This window comes from Falco punctatus (assembly GCF_963210335.1).
Source record: "Falco punctatus genome assembly, chromosome: 2".
In the NCBI taxonomy this organism is placed as follows: domain Eukaryota; kingdom Metazoa; phylum Chordata; class Aves; order Falconiformes; family Falconidae; genus Falco; species Falco punctatus.
Window position 1 is genome coordinate 69032016 of NC_137581.1, and position 21923 is coordinate 69053938.

Sequence of the window (21923 nt, forward strand, 5' to 3'; positions counted from 1 at the left end):
CAAAAAATAAACATATGTAGTTTGGATTTTATTTCTCTCTTTTTTTTTCTTTTTTTTTTTTTCTTTTTTTTTTTTAGTTCTGCGAGTGCAGACTGTGGTAAAACTGTTGTTGCACTTCTAGGTTTAAACAAAAATTAAACCTTTAACTGAGGCAGTGCTAATACTGTGACATAACCAAGTTCTGGCCTAACACAGAATCATTATAGAAAATGAAAATTTTTTCCTTTTTCCTTTTTTTTTTTTTCTTTTTTCTTTTTTTTATCTGCAGCAGCCTGTTTATCTGCAGCAGCATGTTTCAGGCAATACCTGGTACACAGAAAATGACTAAAGTTATTGGCCAGGCCAAAATAAAACGGCAGAAACAAAAAAAACCCAAGAATTCCACCCCCAGCCCCTTCCCACCCTCCCTGTCCCCAAGAAGAAGTTATCCTAGTCACTGTGTCTTTCACATTTTATAAATATTAACTTCTTAAAACCTGCACCTTCCTCTTTGTCCACATATTCTCACATTACAAAAAAGAAATGTCAATTAAATACATCGTTAACATTACTAGACTAGATCTGCCCTCTGTTTCAGCCAGTCTAACTCTCTACACCACTTCTCACCTTCTCTTGCCTGCGTCCTGTCCACTCAACAGCATGTTCATGGTAAGTCTGTCCTTTTTTCTTCCTTTTTCCCCACCCCCCTCTATTTTAACACTAACACACAGAGTCCTTCAAAGCCTAGGAATCCTGGAGCTGAAGGGAAAAGACGACCTGTAGCTTTCTAGCATGATCCCAAATCTCAAAGACATTGTAGCACCTGATGGCAATATCTTTACAGCACCAGCTGCATCGCAGCCTCGGTTGAAAAACAAAAAGAAACCTAACACCAGTGATGCCTGCACACACATTTACACAGAGTGCTGCATTAGTGCAGGTCTGTACTCCAGTTGAAAATAATTCCAAGTTATGAAGATCTCAGACTCTGGATGTCAGCAATTCCTCGCCAAAGCCCACCACTTCTACCAGCTCAGAAGAGAAGTCCTGCCAAGGGTCATGAAATAGACTTGACTGCTTCCACCTGACCGTACGGAGGCAAAGAAAACCTGCAAAGAAAAGAGACTGGTAAATTCAACAGGTAGGACAGCAGTGGCTCTAAGTTGCCTTCACTGTCCCTGATTTTACAGTGCAATTGCAGTGCTGTGCTGGGTCTGGCAGGGGTGGAGTTGATGTTCTTCACAGTAGCCCATATGGTGTTGGGCTTTGCATTTGTGGCTGAACAGCGTTGTTAACACACCAGTGTTTTGGCTACTGCTAAACCACGCTTGCGCAGCACCAAGGCTTTCTCTCCAGCCCCCTCACCCCTCAAAGGCCAGTGGCCTGGGGATGTGCAAAAGGCCGTGAGGAGACAATGCTGTGACAGCTGACCCAAACTGACCAAAGGATGTCCCACAACATATACAATCATGCTCAGCAATAAAAGCTTAGGGGAAGGGAGAGGACGGGGGGACACTGGGGCGATGACTTTTGTCTTCCCAAGCAAGCATTACATGTGCTGAAGCACTGCTTCCTGGGAAGCGGCTGGACATCTGCCTGCCAATGGGAGGTTGTGAATTAACTCCTTATTTTGCCTGGCTTGCATATGCAGCTTTTGCTGTGCTTACTAAACTGTATTTATCCTGATCTATGAGTCTTTTTGCCTTCCTTCTATCTTCTCCTCACCCCATGGGAAAGAGGAGTGAGCGAGAGGCTGGGTGGGTGTTTGGCTGCTGGTCAGGGTCAACCCAACCCAAGTGCCCAGTTAAAGTACATGTTTATCACCTTAGCAACAAACTGGGGGTGGGGGATAGAATTATACCTTGTCATTGCGTTCACATAAGAACTTAAGTCTTTGTGCCCTTTTGTGCATGAACACACCGTCCAAGTGTCCAGTTTCCACCGATCGTATTTCAATAGCTTTTTCTCCCCAGCCCATAATCTGGTTGGATCGGATGTACGCTTTGGAAAGAAAACACAGCAAACAGCCCATTAGGACAGGTAGAGGGCAACATGGAGGAACTGAAGAAGCAGAGGAATATACTCACACACGCTAGTTAAAAATTACCTGCATGTGTGTATGCTAACTTACACGTTCAGAGTGCTATTTCTGTCCTCAGCACCTTCATGATGCCTAAAAATACTTTTTTTTTTTTTTTTTTTTACATTTCCCCATGGGTCTTCGATGTTATATACTACTTCCCTGAGCATTCAGGACACAAAGGGAAATTTACAACCTTCAATTAAAGGGAAGGAACATTGAGTTTTTAGAGGCTTTTTCTCCCAAGTTTGGCAGACAGGCTAGTTAGGTGTTGACAAGGAGATAGCAGAATCCAAGGTTTAAACAGACTAAACCCATCCGCTCTAGTATGTCCCCAGCACCAGCTCTGTGTCTATGGCATTATTTCTCCCCCTTGAAGGAGTTTGTCAGGAAAAACAGAGAAAGAGGAGACGGAAAGGGGAAACTAGGAAAAAAATGAGCTAGCCTGCTTTAACAGGAGTGATACTTCAAAAAACTGATCTCCTTGAGAAAGCCAATTGATCTGAAAAGCATTCTGTATATCTCAAAAGAGGTTCATATTAAGCTCTCCGAGCGGAAATACTGTTATTTATTATACTGCTTTCCTTTGTGCACAAATAAAGCAAAAATCAAGCATTTTTCCCTAGAGTGTCACTGGGGGAAAATAGATTAGTAGTAGCATGAGGAAAACAATCTGTTCTTGAGAGCAGTACAAAATTCAAATAAAGGGGAAGTCATCAGCATTACGAAAAGGTATATTCAAAAAGCAATTTGATGGATAGTCTTAGGAATGCTGCCAAAAATAACATATGGGAACTTAATGAAGAATAAGCTGTTGCCTCTGATTTGCATACATACTTAAAAGAAAAAATAAAAGAACAATAGCTCTTAGCAAGCAAAATTAAAAATTATTTAATTTTGCAGTACTTCCTTTTTATAGAATTTTTTCATATTAATTTTCAGTGATATCAAATCAAATAATCTACTACAGTATATTGTACACCTGTAACATTGTATATATAACATTATACTGGAAATTATTTTATTTTTAAATATGTCACTAGTGGTAACTGGGACAAATAGCTTCTAAAAATTGTGAGATGAGATATTCAGGTGGTGTCAGCTGCCTCAGTGCCATTTACTTCACAGGCATTCCAGTCCCCAAAGGCTCTGCAATTTGCTAGCTGATAAATTCTGCTTGCTTTTAGATCTGGTTGAGAGTTAATCACCACAGGAGTGAAAATGTTTTGCATAAAGCTTCTTTAAATTTCCTCTTCCATTACTGTTCGTGTTCCTTGAAGAGCTACCAGCGGTCATCTCTCAATATGTGCATCCATTCCAAAGCATGTAAAATGCAATGTGCTTGCCCAACAAAAGGCAGGTGTGACCACAGCCCATGCTACACTCAGCACTGAAATACAGCAGCACAGGCAGTAAGAGGGATCCTGATGCGTACTTGCGTCCGTAACAAATCTGTGCCCATTTTACCACGCCCATTGCTCCCACTCTCAAAACTACCTTATTTTGAGCTGGAGAGATGTGGGAGAATTATGACGCTAGGATAGATGAGCAATCTGCAGGAGAATTAAAGTACACACATCAGATCAGATATACAGACTGTTATCTGTATAGAATTACCCATGATGATATCTTACCCATCTGCCACCTTACATGGCTTTATACTGAACAGTTCCCACAACTCTTCCCAAACAATTCTTTGTTTCTTTTATATGCCATTTGGATTTGAACCATTATGGTGGACTTCACTCATGTTTTTACACTTTTTACCATGATTATAAAGACTGCAATATTTTTTTTAGTAAGGCTTAGGCAAAGAGCAGGGGGTTGGACTTGATCCTTATGGGTCCCTTCCAATCAAAGATACTCTATGATTCTAACTTTGTGGCTCTCTAGCAAAAATTCTGCAGTAGTTTACAGAAGCCCCAGTGAGTTTTTCATTCCTGAACTCCACAACCTGCTTGTTGGCACACTGTTCTTAAAAACTCAGCACAGAACAGATCCATATGATTGCTCCCCAGTTTGCACTGTTTTCCAGGAATACTACAGCATCACTGCTTCTGAATCTGAAGTCAAACCCGATGCAACTTCCTTCTGCTCATGTGCACACACTCACGCTCCCTAACAGCACATCATACATGATTTGCCAGGGGCACTTACCAACTGAAGTTGGCATTTCTCCCCACTGCAGAACCACATCCTTTGTTATCCTTCCATAAGTGTTGACATAAACTCCTTCATCCTCGTAGCAGACCAGCAGCTCCATCCCATCAGTGTTTGGGAGAATGATGATTGCATGAGGTTGGATACTGCTCTGGATCTATGGGGACAGAACAGAAGAGGAAGCCTTTTGTTTTAATGCCAAAGAGCCTGTGATGGGAGAAAGGGCTGGGCGATTTTTGATTTTGGCTGACAGCAGATAGGGGATTCACTCATTTCAGAAGCGTTAGCTCTGCTCCCCCTAAGCTAGACACCTTACACAGTGACAACAAAGACCTGTAAACCCTTGGGGCAAAAATCCTCTCATCTTAAGGCAGACATCTAAAAATGGGAAAGATTAACTTCTCTGTAAAAGTGCCCATTTCTTTCCATGGGCAGAAAGGGAGCCTGAGGCAAGCAGCCCAGATGCAAACCTCAGACCTCTGCACTGTAGTGAATAGTGCTTGGGGAGGGGTATCACACACTGCAGCCCCATCTGACACCTCTGCGTACAACGAACAACAGGAAACCTTGGTAGCTAAGGCCATCTGGCTTTTGCCAACCCTCTCATCAGTGGGCTATTGTGTTATTTGTACCACCACCTTACAGCCTCTGCCTGGCATTGTAATGCACTCAGCCATTTAGCTGCTACCCCTGAAACAGTTAAGTTGGCCCACATCAGATCTAAGTGGGCAGCTCCCAACTGTGTAGACATACTGACCACAAGGAGAGGACTGACAGGGAGGCACAAGCCCCTACACGCAGGTGGTAGCATCTGCTCAGATCCCTCCACCCAGTTTACTGCTGCCAGCATCTGGCAGTGACCCACAGGGACAGTGTGACATGATGGTCACCTGAGGAAGAAAAGGGGCAGGGGAATGGGGGTGGACCAGAAAGAAAGAAAAAAACGGACCCCAGCAGTAGCTCTTACATGTGTTGGTAGATAAATATCATAGACCGATCCTGAATCCACATCAACAGCATGGAAGCCAGCGCAGGAGCCATAGATCACTTTTAGTCTCTGACCCTCTTCTACGGTTAGATCCACCAGCAATGGCTTATGTACCAATTCTCCAAATGACTGTGAGACAACCATCAGTGAGATTTACTTTACTGCTTAGAACCACAGTGGGTTTTCTAGAAACAAGCTTTAATGCACATATTATCGGTTTATTCCTCCCACATCCCTCTGGCCCCCATCCACCAGACCAGTTAGGCTAACACATGTCTCATGGAAAAGGACAGATTACTCTGCAACCTGTTGCATTTCAATCATATAATATTGTAAGCTATTTTCTGTGGGGTTTACTTCAGTTGGTCTGTTTGAAGTAAACACTAGTGTCAAATTGCCCTGAACTTTGGGGAAGAGAGTTCTTAATAAAAAACAATCTGCACAACCAACAGTAACTGATTGCCTGTAAATCAGTCTGGTAATTATACCAAGCCAGCTAACTTCATTCTTGCCATGTTCAAAAAAAAACCAACCAATGCTGAGTATCACTTAAGGACTTACTCTGCTCAGATGAAGATGTTTAGACTCAGTTCATGTCTCTCTGTCTCATGTTTTATTTATAGAGATGAAACAGACAGTTGTGATACTGTGCAATTCTCATTATTAGTTTATGCTCAGTTACAATTTAGAACTTTAAGTGTATTGCCTTTTAGAGCTACAAACATTCCTAAATTAAAATACAATACGAAGTTAATGGAGATTTACCAAAGAACTTGTAATATGGCCATGAAAGAATGTCAGTACATTTTTGTAAAAGGGGTAACTGCAACTGGCTGTGAGAAAATCCTATGTATAGCTGAAATATACTGTTACCTTAAAGGCCATAAATTTATGGTATGGCTTTGGTGCCCATGCATAGACTTCCACAGAACTCTTCAATGCAATTACCAAGAACTTGATTCTTTCGTATTTTACTGAAATCAAACAAAACAAAAAAGAATTCAGCAGCCATTCCAAAGTCATTCCAATTACTTCAGGAAAGCAGATGATGACAATATCTCTCCATATTTACATACATTTGGAGGTTTTTAGTAACACTGCATTTTAGGATTGTTAATTCTATGTAGTTAGGTATTTTGACACATTTAAGCCAAAAAAATCATTACTTTTATCAGTAACTGAACCTGTCACCATGTTTCAAATTACCTAGTCGGTACACATATATTTACACTTATTTTTTTCCACATTAGGCAGTGCTTACTCATCAAGAAAAGAAAATCAGTTTTCAGACAGGGACATTTCCAATAAAAGAAGGCTATGACTGTGGGCAGAGTGTGTTGGCAGTTCCAGTCACAGCACTGGCAGTGTATTTTGAGCTATTGGCAAAATTCCCCAGAGGAAAGGAAAAGAAAAGAAGGAACTGATAAAAACTTAAGAAAGAAGTGCATTTCAAAAGAAAACAGGCAAGTCTGAAAGCTGAGCACTTGCCTTTGTCCCTAAAGTCTGAGAAAACTCATTTGAAAAAAACCAAGTCCACAGAATTTATAAGAAATAAGGTGTCATAACATAATCTGATCCACAAATGCTTGAATATATCTCTGCTGCCACATTCAAACAGCTAGCTCAATTAACCATGAGAAAGCCCTGTTCACTACTACTGTTCTCAACTGGGGACTGATAAAATCTAGAAATGGCCATTCCAGAAGTGTTGCTGGATCCGCATTACGAGCTGCCATCTGGATTAGGGAAGGAACAGATCATGGGGACTTCCAATTATTGAGGTTTGTTAACATGTTTGCAGCACTCTTTTTAGTGAGAGAAAAAAATATTAGCATTATTTAGATGACACTGACACTGAGAAACCTCTGGAGGTTTCTGCAATCTCTTTACTCCATGTTTTAGGGGAATATGACACTTTTCCAAAAAAATGAGTAATTCTATGCACCTTCGTCCCAACCATAACTGACTTTGAAACAAAGCAGAAGTGAAAATCTCTGGCTTCTGAGATGAACGCTTCCTTTAATAAATACTATTCTAATGTCTTTTAGATGCCTTACTACTGTACAAGCCTGCAGTTGCTGTCTCTTGGTAGGCAGCAGGGAGACAAAGCTACTACTTGCTCTCTTTTTACTCTGCAGGAAAGCAAGACTACTGAATTATAAGTGTTAAAGGACTTTACACTTTTTCAACAGACAAAAAGAAGTCTCAACCTCCACAGCTGTACTGACTAAAAAACAGAGCTTTTGTTCAGTCTTGTCTAGCTTACAAGACTTCTTGGAATTTTTTCTCAGGGAAGAGGAGGGTGTTGAACAAAACCACCTTATCTGTGAAAAAGAATCTCTGACAAACCTCATTCTTTGCTCTGGATGCTATCTGGGAATTCACCCAAATCTTAAGTTTCAAAAGAGCAATTTATTCTTCAGAGGAGCCAAAAGTTGCCTGAAGCAACCAAGATCCATAAATACCACTTCACCCTGACATCTGAGACCCCTGTTGCATCAGAGACAAGGAAGTGATCGGTGCCAGCTGCCTCGGTGGCAGCCTCCAGACTGCAAGCCCAGCTATTGGCAGAGTTCATCCTTCTTGGGAACTGAAGCGCAGCTGTCAAAGAGGCCTCTCACTACCTGAAGAAGTCTACTGTACATCTATGGCTCAGAGGGAAGTTCAGTGCCAGGCTGCAGCCCAGGGTAACAAACCCCTCTTCATCTGGAATAGAATGCTCTTTGTTTCAGATGCTTCCCTGCTGGAAATCCTCCTTTGAATAGCTGTTAATGTATTGTTACCAAGCCACTTCATTATGCTGCTGACACCCTGGGTTATGATACCAGAGAAGTACATTATTAATTGTTTTCAGGGTCAAGCTTCTGCTTCAGCAGTCACTTAATGCCATCATTATTGATTACGCCCCACTAGCAGGTTTTTCTGAGAGCACAGGCATGACAGGAGGAGACTGAGCTCAGCCCAATTGCTGCTGCTCCACACCGACTGACACAGCTGGAAAGGAACTGAACTGGCTCTTCGGAGAAAACCAAATCAAAGGCAACATCCAGTGCCCATTAAGATGCCTCATGAAACCGAAGCAGGAGACAGAGCTCTTGGTTCACATCCCCACCTGCAGGGCAGCAGGCTCACTGCATACCCTGCTGACTGCAAATGCTACATGTCTTCCTTCCACTAGTTCTGGTGGAAGTTCCTACAGCAAATCCATTTAAATCACTTAAAACCACTCAGAAGGCACCTGCCTAATGAAAACACACTTCATCCCATAACTGTACTGCAGTGCGTCTGAGACGGCATTAGGAAATTTTGTAAGCTAAGGGGAATCAATGAATCATCTTGAAGTTAAACATATGCTTCTGTTCCCAGACGCCTCCCCAAAGCTCGTGCACTAGCTGGCCTTGCTTTTTCCTCCCACTCTCTTTCTTTTTTTCCTTTCCCCCGCCCCACGCCAGTCTTTAAAATTTACATTAAAGACATGTGACTTCATCATAGTAAAAGATCAGGGAAACCTGTTGGTGAAGAGAACAGCTGCTGGTTGACAACAGTCCCTCTGTTACCCAAAGGGTCTAACAGAGTGGCGAAACTTTACCAGCCCTCACTGTCCATATTAGCACTCTCCTGGAAGCTGCATCCACTACGGGAAGAAGACAGATGGGGATTTGCACCTGCTTCAGTTCACAGCCCAGCATCCCACTGCAAAATCTCTCCCATCTTCAGCTTAATCCAGTAACTTGCCATCTATTCTGATGCTTTGCTGGAAAAGTTCTCCCCGAGGGATAGGGAAGACAGCTAGAAATAAAACCAGACCTTAAACCTAGCAGCTACAAGCACTGCAGTTCCCTTTCTCAGCCAGCTTTTATCCCGACGATTATATTACTGTACTCACTACTCACCAACTTTGTAGTGCACACAGCCTTCCAAGTCGCCCACTGTCGTCCAGCCCTGTTTCTTTTCTACTTCAGGGTCGTTGTGAAGGATTTTATTCCTTAACCAGGACAAATAGTAAACTCGCAACTTGTTCTTCTTACCTGGCCACAAAATGAAAAATAATGGTTTATCTCCATAGGAAGGTTAAGTGCAAAAAACCCTGCCCAAGCAAACAGGAAGCCCTGCAGAGCAAACCTATCTAACAATGAAAGGGAAACTGCTGCTACAACCACAGAGATCTCATCTCCCCCCAGTTTTTACATCCGCAATAGCTTTACTCCAGACTCCACCCAAACACACACTTTCCTGATAATCAATGACAGAGACACATGGTAATACCACATGAACATAAAATGATGAACCCAAGGGAACAGCTCTTTGATTGTCTGGTTCTTAGGATGCAAACAACCTTTATTAGAAAAGGGTTATACTCCCACAACAAAAGCACCAGACAGTGATGCACTGAGATTAAATATATATACATATATAGCTGAGTCAGAACAGGTCTTTTCACACAAAACTGTAGGAGAGCAGCAGGATGGAATTTGAGGCCTGAAATTATCTATACAGCTATCAGAAGAGAGTAAAACTAGTTTGAATGGAGGAAGCTAAAGTGAGGAAGAATATGGTGATGAAATGTATTTTACAAATCCTTCCCAGGTAGTGACCAGGATGTTTCCACCTCTTATATCATCCACAGAGACACAAACCGGTCAAGTTTTATTAAGATTGTTCATTATTCCCCTGGTGGAAAACCACACCAAACAATAGCACTAAACAATTTCACTACTGAAACTCTTTACACCAGTTCTGTTGTAAGGAAAAACGTACAATAACTCTAACTGCAGTGAGAGAATTTCACATGGTCCATGCAAACTTCATCTGCTTCCTAAAAGCTGACAACTGCTTTGTCAGCAGCCCTTCCCTTGTGCTGCAAGGGGTGCAATGCTTAAGAAGCTGCACACAGAAGCTGCAAGAGGTGTTTCTTCTCCACAGGTGAGAGAATCTACTTGCTCAGACTGCCCTATCTTCAACTGACAATGCATCTGCCACATCAAAATACATCTCAAAATACAGCTCAAGCTCTTCACTCTCAATGAGAAGGCCTCTTCGAATGCAGAGCCAGGTTCAAGATAAAATTTATCAGTGATTCCTTAAAACTAATGGCCTATGAAGCATTTGCTAAACTAGCCAAAAAGTGGCCCTAAACACACACAGTCGAAGCTTGCATCCTCCCTCCCCAGCTGCTTTGCTGCCTTAAGCCATTACAGTCCCACAGATACAGCTGGAGGCAAGGAAGAGAGATCACCCCTGCTTTCACTAGGAGCCATTAATAAGGCCCAACTAAGTCTCTGTGCAAGGAAGGGAAACAGGAGATGTTCTCAGGGACCCATCGTGTCAATGGAGCAGCTCCATGCTGGTGCTTCACCAGCCGCAATGAGGCAGCCATGTGACTATGGACAATGTTTCGTGGCCCCTGGAGCTCAGAGGAAGATAGCTGACCTGTACTGCAGTCAGTGCTGGGCTGGCCAAGTGATACAGCGCAGGTCTACACAGCAGAAAGCCACGACCTGTCAGGATGACCCAGCTGGCAGCCTGCCAGCCAGATCCAGCTATAGAGTTTAGCTGATGTCTTCAATTTGTATTTAAAGTTTTCACACGATGCCTACTGATGGATCAATTCGCAGCCGGCTGCTCATTTCAGGGACAGGGATGGGTGTACAGTATCAGGGGGTACTCGCTGCAGCAGGACATGAAGCCCAAGCATCGAGACCATCCTGCTGTGTGAAGCCAGCTCCACACTGGGGTCCTGGAGCCAGCACAGAGCCTTTACCCTGATGGCAGGGGATCCCTGCACAGAAAAGATCCTCGGGAAAAACAGCTGCAGCGGTTGGGGCAGCACATGGGGAACCACAGCTTGCAAATAGACTGCTCCATGGAATCCAGAGCCACAGACTGTTCTATTACAAAGATGCATGGTCCAAAATAACTTTTTATGATTACTCGGATGGAGAAGGGCAGGAGGAAAAGAGGCAGTTTCAAAGTCAAAAATTTGTTAACTGAGCTTAGGTTTGAAGTGGAAGTGGAGACCCATTTTCAAACACTGGACCTGCTGTTTAATTTTAAAAGCCCCTCTGCTCTGATGGCACGAAATGAAATGTGAAGTAACATTGCACCACCCTTTCTTTATCCACATCACAAATGTGACAGCAGATTTGGCAGTAAATGAGCACTCTGATTTATTGCCTGACTTCATATTTATGAAGCCGTGTTTCATAAAAGGATAAAACCCCACCACTCCCGTAGCTTTCTAAAAATTTGGAAAAGGAACTAGAGCAAGAAACAATATTTTCAGAAGTCCCACATCTGACAAAGGAAAGGTCCTCCCATGAAATTACTGAAAACAATAACCACAAGGCATGTTTTCGAAACACTGAAGAACAGGGAATATAGTCCAAACCAGAAGGCACTGCAGTTCTGGACAAGGAAGAGCTCAGACGGCTCAAGGTCAGTACAAGACTGAATGTTTTAAAAACCATCACAAGACCCTGCCCACTGGGAGACAACTTCTGCCTCAGCTGTTTTCATGGCTTTAGCTTCCCTGGTTGCTTAGTCAAACTTGAAGACTCAGGATGAGCAGTACACATGGGAATTTCCCAGCATGTGGCTTTTTTTTTTTTTTCCCCCCCCATGATGTATACCAGGGTATTTCTCTCCAGCCAGAAACATTTTTCAAAACAACAACAGAGAAATATCTCAAGTGTGTTTCCATTGTGTTTTAGTGTCTAGACCACAAGGAAAGTCACAAGACAGGAAATTCCTCTGCTTTTCAGCAGCCTGACATGAAAAGAGCAGGGCTGGTTAGTTATATAAACGGCTACGCGTGTATTTCAACAAGTCATGCTGCTCTTAATGTTCATATTGGGAGTGGGGGGATGAGATCTTTCTGCTTCTAAATCTCTACCAGTCAATTTAAACAGGTCTCAAAAATCTGGGTGGGGTGTTGGTTGGGTTTTTTTCGGTCTAATTGTTATGGTCTTGAAATAAGAAAGAAAACCCTGCTCCAGTCATCAAATGAACTGATCAGTCAGTGGCTTGGATAACTCCTGGCTCTGATTCTCCCACACGCATAGTTTCAAATGTAAAGTCCCTCTTCCTGTATTGAGTTTTTGGTTTTACTGTTGCTGTGGGTTTTAATTATTAAGCAGGCAGATTCCAACCAGTTCTTCTACTCTGTCACCCCTTCTTACCTTCTCAAGTGCCACCATCAGCCAGTTGGGCTGGCAAAACCCTCAGGGAGCCACAAGTGGAGCATGTTCTGTATGCACGTTGCTGCTCTCTCCTCCAGCATTTTAACAACTCTCAGCACTCAATTACCTGAGCAGCCAAAACTGGTTTTGCCTCCCAACAGTATGAACTGAAGAACCAATGTGCTATTCTGTTTTGACCCGCAAAGCTTTCTTGTACCAGCAGCTCAGTATCTCAGTATCAAAAGCTTTGTTGTCAAAAAGGTTTGTATTTTAGATATAAATTGGGGAAAGAACTGATTTCAGGTTTTGAGACCCAAGAGTGCATACTAAAAGCAATTCTAAGTGTCAATCCCCTTGAAATCCTAATGCACTGCAATTTCTTGGCACAACGTGGTGACACCTTTCAATCCTCACTACCGTCAGCACATCACTTCCTGAAAAAGTCAAGGGAGCATACAGCCGAGTGCACTGTAGGGAGTCAACCCAGCGAAGTGGTAGCAGTCCTGGGATGAAGCTCAGAGGCAACTCCATAACCAATATGCCAAAACAGACCATTTGTAGAAAGACTACCTTATTTCAGCATTTCTTGTTTGCCTGGAGAGGTAGAGCAACTCACTGCAAATAAAAAGACACTAAAGGAAGTCCATCACGAGTGTAGCTTAAATTGAGAACTGCAGTGCAGAAGCCAAGAGGAATATAAGGAGGAGCCCGGGCATAACGACATCATGGTTTCGCTGAGTATGCTCCCCCAGCCCTGCCTCTCGGTGGGCAGGGATGCCTCTTTCCTGCCTTGTACTCCATAAAATGGAGGAGATAAGACAGAGATGAAGGTATAAACTAGACAAAAATCAGCTGATCTCTTAAGGGTTAATGTAGTGTGTCTCCATGGAGGAAGCAATAGTTTTGAAGGAAACAAAGAAAACGGATGTGTCAGGGTACTCAGATCTTGACTGACACAAACGTAAATAAACCTAAAACAATTACACACAAGACTGAATCACAGATGCCTGTTGTCTGTGTAGAGTATGCTTCAAAACAACAGATTTTATGCAAGTCGGATTATACAATATTTTTGTTTACAAGGTCTACTACAGAATAAATTCTACCAAAAGGTGCTTTTCAAACAGCTTACATGAAATTGCATTCAATTGTCTAAGCCTGTGTCCTTTTGCACAAGTTTTGGGAGAGCCAGTGGAGTCAGAGCAGTTCTGGAGCCTCAAGAAAATTCTGGGTGGCTCTGAACAACACCACAGGGGCCACTGTGAGAAACCTCATTTAACATCCTCTCTCTGTCACACATGAGCAGTATAGTAAAGGCTGATTTCACAAACAAACCAAAAGGAAGGTGAATGGATGAACGATAACTTGTGAAGAAAGATCAACAGTGTACCACGTCAAGTTGCTTAACAGCAGGATGCCCTTAATCAGTAACTCTCTGGAGCCACAGAGTCTGGAACCTCAAGCTTCATAAAACACCTTTTTCATCAGCGCACACAAAACAAACAACAATCACCACCACCCTTCATCTCCCATTGCTCTGCCATCTGCAGTTGCACCCAGTGAGAGGCAAGGCCAAAACCGGCACCAATCTGCCTTCTCACACTGGTAATGTCCACAATATGTACACATTGCAGTCCCCTCTCACAAACACACACACACTCAGTGCACATCACTCTTATTTTCCTACTTGCAAGAGTGTTTCCCGTTCTACAGATTTTAACACAAAAGATGTCTTTAAACCTAAAAAGCAAATCATGTTTTGGTTAGAAAGAGGCCAGGTTGAAAGTAATCACGACAGAGGGAAAGAATGCCATTTTTACAAACTTCACAAAGCATTAATTTACAGCTCCCAAACACCGACCAAACAAACAAAGCCAGACATTTCCCTTAAACCGGTGCAGCATTCCCACACGAGGAAGGACAGAGGGCAAGCAGGCACAAAGTATTGTGTGGAAAATGATTCACTTAAATTAACAAACTGTAGACTCGGATGAAATGATGGAAAACCCACTGACTTCAGTGAAGTCAAGACTTCCCCCCCCCCCCAACCCAACACACAGGCTGCCAAGAAAACCTTTCTGCCATGCCATGCCAGATGGCAGAAAAAATCATGATGAACAGTTCACTTTACCAGAAATTGTCACCAAGACATTCAGCCCTTCAAGTACATCCATCTGCTGGAATCTTCTTCGATTGATGAGTGGATAAACCTTCCCCTGACCACTTCTGTCTAGCAGCATCAGACCACTTTCTGTTCCCACTAACAAGTTCACTCCTACAAAAAACAAAACCAAAGATCAAGTTAGCAAGCAGATTTTCCACACATTCTGATAAACTGATGCTTGATATAGCAACTGTCTTGTTTCAAGCAGGTCTAAACACTGCTGGTTGGGTCTCAGCTGCCTGCAGCCTAAAAGATCTCATGATGTAGAGGCTTCCTAAATTACCTGCCCACAGTGACTACTGACACCCAGTTGCAGCGCTCAGGGGAGTGACAGACTGGTAGACCATGGAGAGTTTTCTAGAGCACCAATTCCTAAACAAAAAGGCATGCTAATGTTGGAGGAGAGGTGAGGCACAAAGTGGTACCCAAGCTTATATATTCGGAAGATTATTAGCTGTTGGTAAGAGGGTTCTTATAAGGATGCTCTTGACAAGAACATTGCAAAAAAAACAGTGGTAGGGGCTTGGTCTCCACTGGGAGAAACAGATTGTGGTACAGCCCTCCTGTAAAAGGATCGGCACAGGGTTGGTCCTCAGCTTCCCAACTATCTTTTCCATCTGAATGTTAAAACCAGAGGAATTACAGTAATCTTGTGTATCCACAGATTTCTCCTAAAGACGAAGCAAATACAGACAAGAAAAATCAGTAGGCCAGTTTCTTTACACAAAGGTCCAAACATCCACTGGAACACTTTCCAAGAGTCCACAAACCTCAGTATTTAAAATCAAATACTTTTTTACTTTTTTATATATATTAGACTAGGTTTTAAAAATCTATTAATGTATTACCACTAACAGTTATTTTGTAACTATTTATTTGCAACAGTGTTTCACTCCAGGAAACACAAACTGTGCAGAGACAGGTCAGATACAGTGCAGGGAATGGAAATCAAACCAAATGCATGACTCCCTTTATTAGACTTCTAGGTTGCGATCCCAACATAAAACTTGTCATTCTTAAGCATAATAAAATAATGAAGTAAGAAAAGCAAAATGCACACAAGATGATCACAATGATACTGCTTAATGGCCTTAATCCCTAGTCAGACAATTAACCCCCAGATATAACTTTACTGGTGCCAATGGATGAACCTTCTCTAGCGCAGCACATGGGCTCAGAGCACAGGAGTCTGTAACTCGGTGCAGTCTGCATCTCTAGCAGCGGCATCCCTTCTCACAGTATCAAAAAAGGGCATTGCTCACAAGGATGAGGAACGCTACCTAAACCGCCGTCCTGGCTACCAGGCATGGGAGTGGTTTCCAAAAGGGAGGGCACAGTCACCCAGACCCAGGGGGCACAAGGTGTCTCCCAAAGGGGCAGAGTGTTAGAGGGGAGCAGAGCAGCAGCCAGGAGGAGGTAATGATGGGGAAGGGGCCTGAGCTGCTGGTGCTGCAGCAGTCTGAAAAACTTCTGGCTGGGTGAGAAAAACAGACGTAGCACATGGAAAGGTCGGACACCACACTGCGTATCTCCAATTTTCCTCTCTCGTCTTTTCAGTAAGGAAACTTCAGAGGTCACAGCACTCCCCAGAAACCATCACGTCTCTTTGCTCAGACTTGCTGCTCCAATACTCCTCTGCCTCCTCCAGGCAGGAAAGACCACGGATGCCACCAGGCACACAGCATGCCTTGGGAGAGGGCCTGCCACCTTCCCACGCTCTCCTTCAGCTGACGATACCTCCCTCCGTCCCCTTTCTGCCCTCCTCCTGCTTCTGCATCCCCCACACTGGTCTGCACCCGCTGGATCCCATCCCACAACCTCCAGGCGCATTACACATTAGACACTGATCCATCTCCCATACTGGGAGATACCCTCAAAGTGGGAAGTGGCAGAAGAAGGCAGGGAGAACAAGGCACGGACTGAGTCAGGGCTCGGCACAGGCTGCAGCAGCACCTAACCAGCCAACAAAGCACGCAGTACTGAGTCAGTCTCCCTACTGCAGCTCCAGGATCCATTGACTAAAGCCATAAGTGATTCAGCTTTGGCACGTATTTTTGTATTTTTTTTCCAGAGTGGATTACAATTCAAAGCAAGCCACATGCACACTGCTCCCCCAGGGTCCCCTTCCCTCTTTGTGCATCAGGGCTCAACTGCTCCCACCTCCACCCCCATCTCTTCCTCTGCTGCCTTTGTGGTGCAGGTGTTTCTGCTTCGAGTTTACATGTGTGCCCATCCCCAACCCCTTCCCTTAGCTATATGCATTTTGAGATGAAACTAATGAGGTACTACACACTGGTGGCAAGAAGTGCCTGTACTTTAAAATGCAGGCACTGTTGTTGTGTACCACCACCCTACAATTAAGCAGTTCTGTTTTTTCAAACAAATGGAAATGCTTCCTGAAAAAGTACAGGCTCTCTGTAGAGGCTGGGTGTAAAAATCTATGCTACTGCATCCATGTCATTACCATTGACTATCACCACTTAGAACTAGAAGAAACAGCATCACAGACCTAATGCAGTCAGAAACCTGCCAGATAACTGGTAAAGGCAAAGCAAAACAAAGCAAAGCAAGCCCCCTTCTTTTTGATTAAGAAACATCACCATGAAATGGCTTAATTTGCTTAAGGGTAAAGGAAGCTAAACCTTATCAAGAAATAAGCATGTGTACCAGCTTGCATCACCATCAGTTTGGCCCTAATTGTTGAACAAGGAAGTGCTTTGTTACAGCTGTAAAACACCTCTAGGATTTAACACCTATACTTCAAATCACCATAACGGTCTGATACGTAGATCAAAGAAACATAAAACCATTAACACAAATTGCTACTGGCAAAACAAAGCAGATCAGAGAAATTGTGAGTCATCTTTACTGATCCTGTATGATTTCTCTCTGCCTTCGCCCTCTCATAGCCTGGAAGTTTACATTTGCACAACTCTTCACTTTATCAGATAATTACTCACATGAATACATGCAGAAACAGCATTGGGGTAAAAATTCTTACCAGTAAATTCTGGAAGCAAAGAAAACAGCAGACAGGAAGATAACATGTCGGGAGGGCTATTTAATTGGCATGGCTTTGCAGGCAAGAGGGACAGGACAACAGTGCTGTTCTGAGAAACAAGAAATGCTGGAAATAACCCCAAAAGAGAACTAAGGCCTTGTAAACAGCTGTGAAGATGTAAACAAGAGAAGTGCACTGTGTTACCCATACAATCATCCTGTGACTCAGGGGAATGGCCAACTCTCTTCACAGTTTTTAAAATGCATGTTTAGTGTCTGTCAAGTTTAGGGATACTAGATAAATATGTACAAAACATACATAAGCATCATCTGTTAACATCTAGATAATGAAAAAATTCAGATGGCCCCATAGATTCTGGCCTAGAAAGAAATGACACAGCAGAGAAAAGCTTTTGCTGGGTGTTGCAGCAGTGATTTTTGCTGGGTGTTGCAGCAGCGATTCCACATCATAGGCACTGCTCCAAGCCTTTCACCAGCACAGATTCCTGACTAACTGACACTGACATAAATTATCCCTTATGACAAGAAGGCCAGACACACTTGGTCAAGTGACATCCCATACCCAGCTTCTCTCTGCACTAACTACTCTTAACAAGACCAAGTCATAGACTCACAGTGGAAGATGTCCTTCCTACCCTTCTCTTTCCTCTTCCTTCCTACATAAACTGATGACTGAGGTGGAAAGTCATCTTACGAAACACATCTTAATCAAGCTCCGCAACAATACATTAGCAAAAGGCTCAAAAAGATCATTGTTTTTCAAAAGAAATACCCTGTGTGCACCAGATATACAATGTAAAGATGACTACAAGCTCCCAAAAGCTGCAAGACATGTACTAGCAGGAGTTAATAGAGCTGAAAAAGACATCCTGATCAGCTGAATAAAGTCTTAACTGTGCCATCAGAAGCATGTATACAGCAGTGGGAAATTATATCAAAGCAGAAGCAACATACTATAAAAACCAATAACGATCAACTCTTGCAACAAAAAGATTTAAACGAGCATTGAATAAATGCAGAGAAAGGGCAAAGGTTTCACAGATACATTCTCAAAGACTGTATGGTCACACTGGCACACGTGCACTTCAAAAGTGCAGGACGCAAGGGAGAAACAGGCTTGCATTACCCCATAAGGCAGCACACAGTATCTCAGAATTGAATCTCTTCTTGTATTTGCGAATCTCTGGGGTATCACTCTGTGGCCGTGTATTTGTGGGATTCACATTGACAACTGATCCTTTCCGCGTAGGGTCTTGCCTTATTGCCTCTGATCTCATTGCTTCACTAGAAAATCCTACTGAAAAGAAGAAAAGTAAAGCGCATGTAATATCCCTCAAGTGCTAAATTCTGGCCATAAATTCTTTACACCATACAACCCAAATCAGTAACTGAGAATACTGAGCAAGTCTTTCTTTTTGTAAGAAATGTAAATGGAAAAAGAAATAAACTATGCAATCCATTGCAAATCAAATAAAAAGCATGATGGTAACATTTGTAAGTACTTTAAAGAGCCACTGAAGTCACTGAACCCTTTTTCAATTGTCGTCTTCGGCTACTTTACTTACCCACAGAAGTCACAGTTGTCCCACTAGATGGAGAAATCTGTAGTAATCTGGGGTCTATAAAAGGTGTAAAGGAGGAGGAAGATTTGTGTTTCTGGAGTGTGTTACTAGCGGACTGAGTCTGCAATGTAAATTTCAACTTTATTAATATTAATGACAATAAAAAGCATGGATAACAACAACCAACATTTTTAAGTCACTACAGAATTATGCTACAGAGCTTCCCCAAGCTTTTATACCTCCTTTAAAGATACACAACGCACTGCAGGCACCACACCTGAACTAGACCATATGCACACTGCACACGTTACAGCGAAATGTAATTAGCTAAATTGTCATCCCTGTCATCTCAGCTGCTAGCAAAGATTTTTAAGGACTGGCCACTACAATCAGGCACAAAGCGAGGGAATATCTCTTTTTTTAAAAATCTGCTTGAATGTACATATGCTATCTTATCTGCAAGCTGTCCACTATCTACAGTTTTTGAATTTATGAAGTATCTCCTAATGTGAGCTAGTTTAATAAACTATGAAGTTTGATGTCTTGGCTTGTACAACAAAATCAGAACCATCTGGGATCAAGCATTCACTTCTACGATGGATTATGTTTCAATGTCCACTACTGTTCGTTCTCCCTATTTTGTTTAAACTGAGCCTCTTGCCAGAAAGCTGCAGCAGGTTCTTCCACCTTTATTTGACAAAGCAACATATTAAACCTGTATCGAACAAAGGGGCTCATTAGTGTGGAAGGTGTAGCAAACGGTGATATGAAGCTATGAATATGTAGTGGATAAAATCACTGATGCTTGCCAAGTTATGTGGTCTAAACATGAAAAAACATAAAGAAAAGAAGACAAGTGAAACAATGAACTGTTAAAAGTGGAAATGGAATGACTCAAAAACCCTTGCCAGTTTAGTATTACAGTGACAAGATTGCATACTGAAGCAGAATGGGACAAGTGGGAAAAAAAAGTATATATATGAAGGGCGTGCATGTAGGTAAGTTATATCAAGTAGTACTGGGGTTTTGCTCAGCTTTACACAAACGTAGTTAGAGACCCTTCTTTATCATCAACTTATCTTCAGCCTCTGACCTTTCTAAGCCTCTGCTCTCTACAGAAAAAACAGCAAGGAATCTTAGGAGTGTATCATTCCTCTGCACAGCTCAATACTGAAAGGCTCCTTCGCCACCAGCCACTGCCACAGCCTCCACTTCCCAAGCTGAGTTAACTGAACCCTGCTTATTTATTGCTTAGATCAAAGTAATGAGCAAGCATATCACTGGATCAATAACTGATCTCTGTAACCTATAAGAGTGTGCTTTTAGAAAGATCAAAGACCAATGAAGCATAGCTGAAAACTGTATTATGCTAACTGAATTTCCAGGAGGAAACCCTCCCACGCACCCTCCTGCTACGTGGTTCAGAGCATTCTTGATCCTGTGGTAAACACAAGCGTTGCCATCAGCCTACCCAGCTCACTGCAGCTTCTCCTCATCACAGCACTTGCATGCCTACATGGCAACATGGCACTCATGAGAAGCAGCAGTTTCTTTGCACCGAGTTTTACTCCCCCTGTACCACTCCTGCTTGCATACTGAAAGAGGCTCTCCCAAAAGCCAGGTGTCCACCCAGCTAGGACTGGAGCCACTACACTGGGCTCCTTCCTTGCTTACAGCTAGGGCATAATGGATGTATGTAAGGGGTGAATGACACCCTTCATTCACACGTGTGCATCTCCTCTGCTGCAAGCAGTTGCATACACATGAAGGACCAGGTTTGCCCACCAGCACTTGGTAAGGGACGGCACCATCCCCGGATCAGCCCATGACAGTGACAGCAAGAGGGAGCTTCTCCCATGGCGAAGCCTTGCTCCTCCACCTGGACACAACCAGCGCTGGTGGAGAACAGTCACCTTTACACAGCTGCTTTTCAGAGTACCCACATACTTGGAAAAAACCCAAAGATTTTCCTCCAGTCATTATTCCAAAGCAACAATACCCCAGGCTTTTACAACCCTCCCGGGCAACACCTGGTTTGTTCACCCAGCCCATATGGCAAGCTTTAAAGAGCAAAACCCCTCCACAGCCGCCTCCTCTCCCGAAGGGTGAGTTTCCACAAGCAGCTCCTCATAGGTGCGGAGTTACCAGCCCAGCCTTTACTAACAAAGGCAAACTTAATGGCTAATTTTTAAGAGGCACACTGCTTGCAATTAGCCTACTCCCAGAATAAAACAGAATTTACAAAAAGAGTATTGGCTTGAAAACGCGGTAGTCAAGTTTAGTTTAAAACAAATGCCATGCAATTAATGACTCACTAAGAGGAAGCAAAAATAGTAAACTGGCAAGTTTGGCGTGGGACTGCTCTAGAGTTAAGGGCTTCTTACACAGAACTGAAATGTGTTATTTGAGGGGTGGGAAAAAAGGTGACAGAAAAAAAAAGCAGGGGAGATTGGCTGGAGTTCCTTTGCAAACTAGCTACTAGGCAATGCTGCTATAACCCTATGAAAGCAGCCAGCTGTGGTGTAAGACATACCTCATTAGTAGTTAGCTTGTCCTGGGGTGTCTGTGGGGACATGGTGGGTGTCGGCTGGCTGGAGGATGGGGAGGAGGAGGTGGAGGAAGTGGAGGAGGAATGGCTTTGCTGTAAGAGATCTGGCAAGAGGTGAATGCGACCGGCAAAGCCATTGCTCTCATGATGGCTGGCACGCTTTTTGTCAACTGTACTCTGTAGAAAAAACAGGCACACTTGTCTTGCTCAAGTGCTGCTTAAAGGTCTATATCCCTAACAACC

General features: G+C 43.1%; 1 protein-coding gene across 9 annotated transcripts in view; it reads right to left on the reverse strand.

Annotated features, from left to right (window-relative positions):
* Window positions 1–358: 358 nt before the first annotated feature.
* MAP4K4 (mitogen-activated protein kinase kinase kinase kinase 4) overlaps window positions 359–21923 on the reverse strand; it is a 168508-nt gene continuing 146943 nt past the window's right edge. For 3 of the 9 annotated variants that reach the window (XM_080377254.1, XM_080377253.1, XM_080377251.1), the window contains 10 exons: window positions 21666–21857; window positions 19136–19253; window positions 18697–18867; window positions 14517–14660; window positions 9101–9235; window positions 6081–6181; window positions 5187–5336; window positions 4217–4376; window positions 1841–1980; window positions 360–1088 (listed from right to left, as the gene is read on the reverse strand). In XM_080377254.1, coding sequence (XP_080233380.1) covers window positions 1005–1088; window positions 1841–1980; window positions 4217–4376; window positions 5187–5336; window positions 6081–6181; window positions 9101–9235; window positions 14517–14660; window positions 18697–18867; window positions 19136–19253; window positions 21666–21857 — 1395 coding nt within the window. In that variant the 3' untranslated portion in view covers window positions 360–1004. Of the gene's footprint in view, window positions 1089–1840; window positions 1981–4216; window positions 4377–5186; window positions 5337–6080; window positions 6182–9100; window positions 9236–14516; window positions 14661–18696; window positions 18868–19135; window positions 19254–21665; window positions 21858–21923 lie in introns of all 9 variants that reach the window. The other 6 variants (XM_080377252.1, XM_080377257.1, XM_080377256.1 and 3 more) reach the window with 6 other exon arrangements.